The sequence below is a fragment of the Drosophila montana genome, unplaced genomic scaffold, assembly GCF_035044405.1.
Source record: "Drosophila montana isolate Dmon_TW-CO22-7 unplaced genomic scaffold, ASM3504440v1 contig_2581_1, whole genome shotgun sequence".
Taxonomy (NCBI): Eukaryota; Metazoa; Arthropoda; class Insecta; order Diptera; family Drosophilidae; genus Drosophila; species Drosophila montana.
Genome location: NW_026997444.1, coordinates 682,559 through 693,563, shown reverse-complemented (window position 1 = coordinate 693,563; position 11,005 = coordinate 682,559). Strand labels below are relative to the sequence as shown.

General features: G+C 41.9%; 1 protein-coding gene and 3 non-coding genes across 5 annotated transcripts in view; 2 read left to right on the top strand and 2 right to left on the bottom strand.

Moving 5' to 3' along the window:
- The first annotated feature begins 4,277 nt into the window (after positions 1–4,277).
- TRNAP-AGG (transfer RNA proline (anticodon AGG)) lies at positions 4,278–4,349 on the top strand. The gene has a single exon. It is a non-coding gene; the product is annotated as a tRNA-Pro (tRNA).
- Positions 4,350–4,421: 72 nt separating this feature from the next.
- TRNAP-AGG (transfer RNA proline (anticodon AGG)) lies at positions 4,422–4,493 on the bottom strand. The gene has a single exon. It is a non-coding gene; the product is annotated as a tRNA-Pro (tRNA).
- Positions 4,494–4,700: 207 nt separating this feature from the next.
- Positions 4,701–4,772, top strand: TRNAP-AGG (transfer RNA proline (anticodon AGG)). Its single transcript has one exon. It is a non-coding gene; the product is annotated as a tRNA-Pro (tRNA).
- Positions 4,773–5,401: 629 nt separating this feature from the next.
- The window catches only part of osp (outspread), a 64,867-nt gene continuing 59,263 nt past the window's right edge, over positions 5,402–11,005 (bottom strand). The window contains exons 5-11 of one of the 2 annotated variants that reach the window (XM_064682970.1): positions 7,597–10,322; positions 7,401–7,535; positions 7,205–7,344; positions 6,997–7,146; positions 6,825–6,936; positions 6,305–6,605; positions 5,402–5,970 (exon numbers count right to left, since the gene is read on the bottom strand). In XM_064682970.1, coding sequence (XP_064539040.1) covers positions 5,729–5,970; positions 6,305–6,605; positions 6,825–6,936; positions 6,997–7,146; positions 7,205–7,344; positions 7,401–7,535; positions 7,597–10,322 — 3,806 coding nt within the window. In that variant the 3' untranslated portion in view covers positions 5,402–5,728. The remainder of the gene's footprint in view (positions 5,971–6,304; positions 6,606–6,824; positions 6,937–6,996; positions 7,147–7,204; positions 7,345–7,400; positions 7,536–7,596; positions 10,323–11,005) is intronic. The other variant, XM_064682971.1, reaches the window with a different exon arrangement.

Below are 11,005 nucleotides of genomic sequence, written 5' to 3'. Positions count from 1 at the left end.
TTGGTTGACCAAAAACCGATTTATTTGTAAAGTCAACCTTTTTTGATGATTTTTTGGGATATCTCGGCCAAATAATGTCCGATTTGGAAATTTTATACCATTTTAGACTCGTAAGGATCAGTACTATCGATTGGCATCAAAAAAATGAAAATCTAAATTTTCACCCAAATCGACAAAATGGCAAGGGGTTACATCACGTTTTTTCTAAAAATCGGGGTCGGTTCGAAAATTAAAACTTTTTTGATTATTTTTTTTGAATATCTCCGGTAAATATTGTCAGATTTTGAAATGTTATACCTTTTTGAGTTCGCACGGATCCCTACTATTAATTGGCATTCAAACATTTTAAAAATCGATGGGTTAAAAAATTTGGTTGACCAAAAACCGATTCATTTGTAAAGTCAACCTTTTTTGATGATTTTTTGGGATATCTCGGCCAAATAATGTCCGATTTGGAAATTTTATACCATTTTAGACTCGTAAGGATCAGTACTATCGATTGGCATCAAAAAAAAGAAAATCTAATTTTTCACCCAAATCGACAAATTTATCTCCGGTAAATATTGTCAGATTTTGAAATGTTATACCTTTTTGAGTTCGCACGGATCCCTACTATTAATTGGCATTCAAACATTTTAAAAATAGCTGGGTTAAAAAATTTGGTTGACCAAAAACCGATTCATTTGTAAAGTCAACCTTTTTTGATGATTTTTTGAATATCTCCGGTAAATATTGTCAGATTTTGAAATGTTATACCTTTTTGAGTTCGCACGGATCCCTACTATTAATTGCCATTAAAACATTTTAAAAATCGATGGGTTAAAAAATTTGGTTGACCAAAAACCGATTCATTTGTAAAGTCAACCTTTTTTGATGATTTTTTGGGATATCTCGGCCAAATAATGTCCGATTTGGAAATTTTATACCATTTTAGACTCGTAAGGATCAGTTCTATCGATTGGCATCAAAAAAATGAAAATCTAAATTTTCACCCAAATCGACAAAATGGCAAGGGGTTACATCACGTTTTTTCTAAAAATCGGGGTCGGTTCGAAAATGAAAACTTTTTTGATGATTTTTTTGATTTCTCGGGTAAATATTGTCAGATTTTGAATTGTTATACCTTTTTGAATTCGTACGGACTCCTATCGTTTAAAAAATTTGGAGTGTAGGTCCTCATAATTTAAAATATAACTGCTGAAGCAAAGGAAAGAGTAACGCGAGCTGCATTTGGTGTTGGTAGAAGAAGGTTCGGAGTATCCCCTAGTCCGAAACTCTCGACTAGAGCCTCTTACGTGTTTTTCTTTAGGGGCTTCACAAAGATAGGATTACAAACAGTGAAGCAAATCACGGTAGCATTTCCCATTGTGTTGGGCGCAGCCGCAGCGTAAACTGGATTTTGGGCACGCATATGTGCATAGAAAAAAGATAGAAAGTTTGTGGCGGCAGCTCGGCATGGGCTTCAGAGAATCTGCTTTTCGGGACCTCCCGAATAGATAACTCTAAAATGCTGTAAATGACATTCTTACATATGATTTTCATATTCTTGCTAAGGGTATTTTAATCATGTCGTGCAATGCGTAAGTATAAATGAAGATATTTCCGACCCTATAGTCTATATATACTCCTGACCAATATCAACAAGTCGGTATAGCCATATCACCCTGTCCGACTTTCTGTTTCTATGCAAGCTAGACTATACTACAGAATAATTTCGTAAAGAGAACCTTTAACTCCAGACCAGTGCGCCCTGGGCTAATCCAGGGTTGTTCGATGAGGTGCCCTTGGACGTATTCTGATTCTAGTTTTAGCGCTTATTGAAATTGTATACGCCCAAGTGAAAAGTCGAGAGAGCTTCAACGCCAAATAAATCGATCACCTTGAAACTTACTCTTAAAAATGTTTAATGATGTAAAAGTAAGGTTTAAGGATAGAACAAGTTATTTAATTAGTTAGCTCATTTTCCACATGGGAAACCTTGCTATATTTGAGGAATGCTGAGATTGCTTAGCTTTTCCACTCAGACTTTAGATGCCTGAACAACTGATCAGTTTCCCTGGGGCGTGCTCTCTGTTGTCTCCCAAAGTCATTGTGTGTGTGCCCTATTAAAGCAGCGAAGAAAAATGCTTTAACGGGCTGCAAATTTATGACTTCCAAGTTCTCGCACGAAATCGAACTCGGAAACGTGAACAAAACTGTGAACGGGAACAGACCTTTCGGCTTTTATGCGGCCCAACTACCGCAATTTACGATCAGTACATTGAGGTGCACCATTGTCCGCAATGTTTATGCCATGTAATGTGATTTTATTGCAACAGCTGAAGTTTGTAGAGCTGCTGTATTCCGCTTTCTTTACGGGCGTTGCGGCATGCCAATCGGCCGAGCGCATACGATTGCGATCATGTAGTTCTTCCCTCCTCTCTCCGCATGCTTCAGGCGATTACGTGACACAAACAAATTGTTATAGTCCTTAAAAATAAGCCTATATGGTAGACTTAATCTGGTAAAGCAACTTAGGCTTCTCCTAAATCCTTAAAGATTTCCCAGAAGGCTCACTTGATGCTGCCACGACTGAGCATATTAGCTTGACCTATTCTACCCGTAGCTGATCACAGCAGACAAGTTGTGTGCCACTTTCGGTTTCCAGACTTTACAATTGCACATGTGAATTGTGCAGAGAATGTATGTTATCGGGTCTGTATGTTAAGTATTTCCAGGCCGAAACTCAATCCAAGCCCCAATCGTCTGAATGTGGCACAAACAGTATCAATTACCAATTGTTTATATTACAACGTGTTATTGATGCTGCTCTTGCTACTACAATTGCCACAGTGCTTCTTCGGTAGTCGGTCGGTCGGCCTTTGTTTGTGGGCTGGTTGGCCAGAGCTTTGGTCGGAAACTTTGTAAATCCATCAATTGGTCGTTATCTTGATCAGGAACACCGCGCTCTTTCTGCAATTTGTTCAAGGTTTTGCGGAATCTGTTCGTTGTTTGAGTTTAACAAATAACGCTTTTTTGTGACTTTCAATTTAACTAATTTTATTTAATCACATACACGTGTATAGAAATGGAAATGCTATTAAAGTGAATTGTTTAAAGGTCATGGTGGTCGTTTTTTTATTTATCGAGGTAAAGAGTAGAAGATGGAAAGGTATGTAGGTACTTAAGTTCATTGTAGACCTATCAAATTAATTTGTATTTTTTTTTATTAATTATGAATAATCTATACAATATCTATACATTTTTTAAAATTTAAAATAATAAAGAACATATATATTCGGCCAAGGATCAAAACCACCGATTCGGGCGGTTCAGAATTATGTACGGCCTGCAATAAAAAGACAAAAAGTATTCAAAGTCATATGAAGATTAAAACAGAGAGCCGAAGATATCTTCTTCTGTGCGTTACACATTTCATGACAAAATTAAAATATTTACTACACCTTATTACAAATATGTGTGAACTTTTACAATGAAAGGTTTGGAATAAATTATATAATTTTAATAAAATTATCAAAACAACACTTTATTAGGACCAGCAAGTCAAAAACTGGACGATAAACAATATTTTTTATTTATTATTATTTATTGAAATAGAAAATAAAAAATTCTAGTCGGTAATATGCCAAATCAGCCAAACCTTATTTCACCAACATCTTCTTTTCTTTACATTTTTATAATAATTGTTTTAGCAGTTGAGTGGAAAGACTCTAGATTGTCACCCAGTCATATAAAACTAGACAGCGTTGATATATGTACATTGAGTTTATCCTTGAGTGCAATATTTTTTTAAATAAATATGTAGGCTATATCCTCAATAAAGTTATAACTCTTTTCCTATATATACATGTATATCAATATAGGATAAGTGTGGGCTGATGTAGCACTTCTTCACAATGGAATTGCATAGTCAACACAATATCGAACGGAAAAGGTGATAAATTCGCCTATCTTAGTACCAATGATGCAGATGATCCAGATGCAAATACTCTCAATATTCACAACTTCAGCCAAGTAATCGGTGGCCTAAATACCTAAATTATAAATGAACTTAGCAATAATATATTTGGTAAGGTAAGAAAAACTGTCAAAAAATGGAATCGAATATAAATGGAATTAAATGAAATGTAAGCATCTTTAATTCGTAGATATAAATATAAATTATGCATAAATGAAAAAAGCTTTTATTACAAAAGCTAAACTCACAAAAGCTTTTACCTACTTGCTGTTTAAGTACTTTTTGTTAGAAATTGCTTTTCGTCACCCGATGAAGCATCGGCTCGTTGGTCTAGGGGTATGATTTCCGCTTAGGGTGCGGGAGGTCCCGGGTTCAAATCCCGGACGAGCCCAAGTTCGGAACTTTTTTATTCATATTTTATTTTGTCTCATTTATTGTAAAAATAAAAACAAATTTATCACTTGGGCTCGTCCGGGATTTGAACCCGGGACCTCCCGCACCCTAAGCGGAAATCATACCCCTAGACCAACGAGCCAGTTGATATCTACCGACATTCTTAAATTTAATAATAGTGTTTATGTATTCAATATTAATTTGTAAGTTATTGGTTAAATTATAATTCAGTGTTAAACCTTTATATAATTAAATTTATTTGGTTATTTTTTATTCATGCAATTCAAGAAAATACCTGTCATCTTCTTATACTGAAACAAATAGCTTTGTTGACAATAGAGCGTTAACTGGCTCGTTGGTCTAGGGGTATGATTTCCGCTTAGGGTGCGGGAGGTCCCGGGTTCAAATCCCGGACGAGCCCAAGAAAATTAAGTTTTTATGAAATTTTTTAACTTCAAATTATAAACAAATTTGCGTATTTTTTTTAATTTTTGCACAAATAACGACTTAATTGTAAATACAATAAAAATATATTTTATTTGCCACGAACGTGACATAATTAAAATTGCATCAGTAGTTAAATGTTTGAGTAATACCAATGGTTAACAGAACAAATAGAGTTTAATTTATTAATATTTATAATGCACTTACATGTTTTATATGTGTTTTATATATTTAGGTATATATATACCGCGAAACAATTTCGATATTAAAGTCAAAAGCCTAACAAGTTACTTATATGCACGTAAATTTATACTGACAATGCCATATGTGTATAAATAGTTGAGCATATTTATGGTTTGTTTTTCGATTGTCCTAAATACTACATAAGTAAATGACACATTTAATGGACATAGAAACTTTTGGGTAAATGTTACAGATACAATACGATTATAGAATAACTGATAAATACATTTCGTCAAAAAGAAGAAGAAAATTGATTTCTTGCCAATAATCGATACTTTAAATAGTGGCTAGTTTACGATGATTTTGTTGTTGTAAGTGTTATTGGTGCTGTGTGGGTATTATGATTAGTTTTTCCATTGCTCAGCGTCCTTTCCAGCTTACGGCGGAAGGGGGCGAACATTTGTTGTTAGTATAACTCAATCTTTTTCTCGTTGTCGCTCTTGGTTAAGAGAAGCTGCTGCAACATCACCAACATCATCTTTATTAGCCATGTTTATATTTATGTATTTCCGTTCGATTTTGCATTTGGTTTAAGTTATTTTTATATGTTAAATATTTATAATAATTTATTTATTATTAGCACTAATTATTCTTTGGTTATTCCACTGGTTTTGTTGTTGTTCGTTCTTGGTTATGGTTTTCCTTTCAACTGTTTTTCGGTTTTGTTTTCCATTATTTCATTGTTGTTGTTCATTGTGCTTTTTCCTTTTGTATTGCATTGTCGGGGTTGTGCTGTTGCTGTATGTTAATGACGGCAGCTGTTTTATATATTCTTCGTTTGTGACTGGGTCCCTTTGAATTGGGCAGGCTTATAATGCCTGATTCTGATGCTGATGCTGATGCCGATGCCGATGCTGATGATGATGCTGGTGATGTTGGTTTTGCAGTGGATTTTCGTAAATTCTTTCCAAAGGTTGAGCTCGGTTTTAGACCTTGAAAAGAGACATAGACAGAAAATTCATGAAAAATACTTTAGTATTGGTACATGAAAAATATAATGTTACAAATAAATGTGTGTTGATATATGTATGTGTTCGTGTGTGTGCCGTATGTTAATGGAAAACAACATTAGTTATCTTATACACCAAAAAATAATAAGTAGATCATGTGGACATACTACATATATATCGCTGCAGTAGGGAGAGATAAGAGAGATTAGATAGATAGAGAGGGCGACAGTGAAGTATACAGTATACAGTGGAAAGAGATTCTTATTCGGCGGTGCGCAGACCAACGTGATAGGAAAGTGAAATGCATTTCGTTTACCTTGAAAACATAAACGATTCTGATATATGGCAAATATATCGCAGGGCTTGTAGCACGGCTCATAGGCTAGCTCTTCGCCAGTTATATCGATATCGTTGCCGGAATCAGAAATGTTTGTGGCAGACGCTTGGGAACGACTGAGCTTATTGGAGGGTATCACAAACGGGTTTTGCTCCATATTGTCGGGCGCTCTCGATGCCGTTACGAGGTCTGTGTCTGTGTCTGGGTCTATAGATGCTGTTGGATTGATTGTTCTTGTTGTGTTTGGTTCAACCATTATATGTGGTGGGCACTGAACAGGCTTTGGTTGTGATGTTGTGTTGTGGAAGATGGTAACAAAGTGTATTAGTTTTTGTTTTGGTTTTCTCTAATTTTTAGTGTTAGTCACAGATATTTGTTGCACAGTGTTTGTTTTGCCACAATTTCTACCATTTGGATGTCAATTCCGGTAAAAGCTGCGCTTAGTTATATATCTACATATCTATCTTACGTATCCAAACAAATAATAAGCAGGGCTTACCTCGCTATCTTGGCATGCAGCGTCCTCTTTCGAGCCTGTCGTCAGCCCCTGGACAAAGTGCACATCGCTGCCAGGATCATCTGAGGCCAAGTGTGCGCGAAATTGTCGATTTCTTTGGTAAGAGTCAGATAAGTGAGCTGAGTATTTGAACATATACTTGTTAAGCGTTTACCTCAGCTCCAGCTGTTGCATTTGCTGGAAGTGCCTCAACTTGCCGTTGGCCAGGTGCAGTTTTTCCTCAAGCGCAGCGTTTTCCACGCACTTGATGGAGTACTTCTCGGAAAATGACAAAATCTCTAGCCGCAGTTCATCGAGCTCCTCTCTAAAAGGAGTGTCAAACATGTATTAGTGTTCGAGCTGGGCAGACGGTGGTCACTCACTCCTTCAGCTTGACGCCATCTCCACGCATGTGTTCGCCTCGCTGTACCTGGTGCAAAAATTCCGCCTTGAAGCGTGCCACCTCGCGCTGTACTTCGCTCTGGTGGGCCTTGCGCATGGCATCCAGGGCGGCCAATGTTGCCTAGGGTGAATAGTGTTGAGATCAGGCTAGAAAGTAATGTGGGTAACAATACATACCTGTGTTTCCTCAGCCAAAGCGGTTTCTTTCTCCGCCAACAGACGCTCAATTTCCTGCTTGTGCTGTTCTTCCATATCGCAGATTAGGCGACGATGCGATGACTCCATTGCGCTCAGGCCCTTCTCGCAGAGTGTCTTTCAAATAATTCATAAAATATAGATTTAGGCATAAAATGACTTGAAGATGGAGACATACCCGCAGCTGTTCAATTTCCGTCTGATAACGTTTGCGAAAACTCTGCTCATCGGCGGCATTGGCATGTTCGTGTCGATAGACTTCCCTGAGGCATTCAAGCTGTTTGCCGTGCTCTCTCTCGAGCAGATCGAGACGCTTCTCCATCCGTTTGCAGCGCTCCTGCTGTCGGCCCAGCTCATCGTTGAGCTCGTCGCGCTGCTTGAGCAGCTTCTGCTGCTCCTGCTCCTGGCTGGCACACTTCTCCAGTGCAAGCGCCAGCTCGTTCTCACGCTGTTCCAGCAGTTGTTCACTTCGTTGGAGGTCCGTCTCGGTCTGCTGATGAAGTGCCGTCAGCTTCTCGACTCGCTGCCGAAACTCGCAGCACTTATGGCAGGAATCCTGCAGGCACGAGAGTTCCATTTGCTCGCTGACCAATATGCAGGTCTCGGTCAGGGCACGCTCCAATTGCCTAAGTCCGTCCTTCCGCTCATTGAGGGGCGAAACGGATCGACGACTGCGATGGCCCGCGCGCAGCAGCTGCAGCTGGGTCAGACTCTGCTCCAGCCGCTCCTTGCTGCTAAGCAGAACATGCTCCAGACTATGCAGACGCTGCAGCAGATGGGAGTTCAAGGGCGATGACTGAACACTGGAATCGCTGCTGGACTCAGGGCTTGGGTTAGTGCTAGCTGCAGGCTTGCGCTCCACTGTTTCCCTCTGGAGCTCAGTCAGCTTGAGCTCCAGCTGCTCCTTGCCTTTCAATGAGAGTGATCGTCGTCGTTCGGACTTGGCCAGTTTCTGCTTAAGCGCTCGCACCTGGCGCTCCGAAGTGCTGTACTTGATCGTCAAATCTTGAATCCGTGCAGCCATCAACTGCAGTTGGGCCCCATCCTCCATCTGGCTGCGTTCCAGTTTCTGCTGCAGTGCCGTCTGGATCAGTTCGAGCGCATCGTACTGGTTCTGGGACTGCTTAAGCTCACGCTTCATAGCACGAATTTCGTTTACCGCCTTCTCAAAGCGGCTGCGTAGCTCGTTGTACTCCTCGGCCAGCGAGTCCCGCTGCAAGCAGTACGGATCTATATCGCTTATTGTGGTCAGATCACTGAGTGAGTCCATGCGCTTCATTTTGTGGCGCTGCAAGTTGCTGAGACTGGGCACCTGGCTGTTGTCTGCCTGCAACTCGCGCAGTCGCTTGTACAGGCTCTCGTTCTCCTCAATGCCCTGCGCCAGACGATCCTCCAGCTGCTTAATCGTACACTGGCTCTCCGTCAGCTGCACGCTCAGGCTATGCACTAGCTCCGCTGCACTCTGCTTGGCACTGGCCAGTTCGCCATTCAGTTGCTGCTGCTGCTCCTGCAGCCGGGCTGTGAGCTCCTGCTCCGTGCGCTGCAGTGTTGTGAGCAGCTCCGACATGCGTGCCTCGCGCAGCTTGGCTTCGGTACGCAGCGTTTCGCATTGTTGCTTGAGCTCGCGGTCTGGCCGCATCTCCTCGGGCACGGCCATTAATGGCAGCTCATCGCTGGCCACACTGTCGACCGTGCTGCGGCGCGAGCTTGGTGGCGAGCTGCGGCTACGCTTGTGCAGACTGGCCAAACTGCGATTGCGCAGACAGCTGCGCAAAACAGGCGGAGACGGTGACAGCGGTGAGCCCCAGTCGAGGCTGTCCCGACGACCACCCTCGGAGGCAGTGCGGTACTCCTCGTCAGAGGAGAAATGCGGTGCATTTGCCGGAGTTCCAGGCGTGGCCGGACTAGAGCTGAGCGGGTGTGTCTGCAGCTGTGCCTTAATAAAGTCCTGTTCAATTTCGCTTTGCTTGATCACCGATGACGTCCCCGTCGTTGGCGAAGTCTCCAACTGTTGCGGTAGCCCTGCCGCACTCCTCAGTGCTGCCAGCCAACTGTTGCGCGAGCTGGGCGAGAGGCCGGCTAGAAACAGGCGCTGCTTGTCCCAGGTAATCAGTTGGAAGGCATGCTGTTTGCTGGCGCTGGGCTCCTCCACCACATTCGAGAGGCTGTTGACATCCAGGACACCGTCGAGCACGCCCCTTTCCTCGCAGAGCGGATCTCTGTAGTAGAAGAGCGCTGCACCACACAGGGTGAACCAGTGCTTGCTCCACTCGCCCGTGCGATTGTCCAGTTTCATTAGCCAGCCTTTTTTGGCGTTAAGCGTATCCTTTAGGCTTTTGGCTGACGCCTTGCTGGAAACTGTGCACTTACTGGACTTGCTCGCGGGCCTCAGCTCATCCGCCTTGGCCAGGTAGTTGGCGCACAGCTCGTCCAGATTGCAGCCGCCATCGGGATCGCCACGTTCGTGCTGATAATGTTTGGCGGGTTTTAGCTGCAACTGCAATCGGCCGCCAGCTTTTCCGTTTTTTGCGCCCTCCACTTGCTGCTTAGGTTGTTGCTGTTGTTGTTGTTGCTGGGACACCAAGACTGTGGGTATCTTTTTGACTATTGCGGACACAATTGCTGGCGTTGAGTTGGCCGCCAATGGTAATGACTTTGGTCTCAGATTGACACTCGTTTGCTCGGAGTTGGCGCTCGTCGATTTGCCGGTGGACGTCACTTGGAAATCGGTCTCATCACGCGATGTCTGGTACTGGTAATGATGGTGATTATTTAGGGCATTGTTGACAGCCGTAGACCAACGCTTGTTCTGGTGTTGACTTAGATTTGTGTTGGCCATGTCCTTGATGGACTTCTCATCTCGTCGAATGTCCTCGATCAGCAGACAGCCCGTGGGTTGAGACACTGCAAGCAGAATTATTGTTGCCAGTCAATTATTGAAATCAAATTGTTCAGCAGACCCTCCTCTGGTTAGACCACATGAATTTTGTACCCAAGGAAAGATGTTATGCGGAATCTCGTAGGCTAGTTAAGTGCCCCAAGTGTTTGTTGAACAAGCGCAAAACATAATACGAATAAGCATGCTGATTGGTCATAAACTATTCAGTTATCAGGGCCATTTATTAAAATTGGCTCTAGTCTTGCTTGAGGATTCCATTTCCCTGGAAATACTTGTGCCATCCATAGAGCCATAATCCGCTGTGCGGTAAGTTATTTGTGTGCAAATATAGGAAAATTATAAAAACGAGTTGAATGGTAAAAGGATCCCTGCGAGAAGATGCTCGATAACATGGTAAAACGTTCTCGTGAGAGAGTGACGAGATAGGCAGTGCCATAATTTTATTAACACCCAAACGAGCAAACGATCCATTGGCAACTATCAGCGGCATTTCTGCTGCTGCAGTTGTCCCATAAATATATATGATTACAGAATATATATTTAGAAGGCCTCTTGGCTCTGCTGGACCCGTTTCGCTTTATTATGATAATCATAAACATTTCTGACTCGCCATTAAAACCAACCGGGTCTGTGCCTGAGTGTGCCTCAATTCGGTCAGTCGAACAGGTTGAACTCCTAGCATAATAAA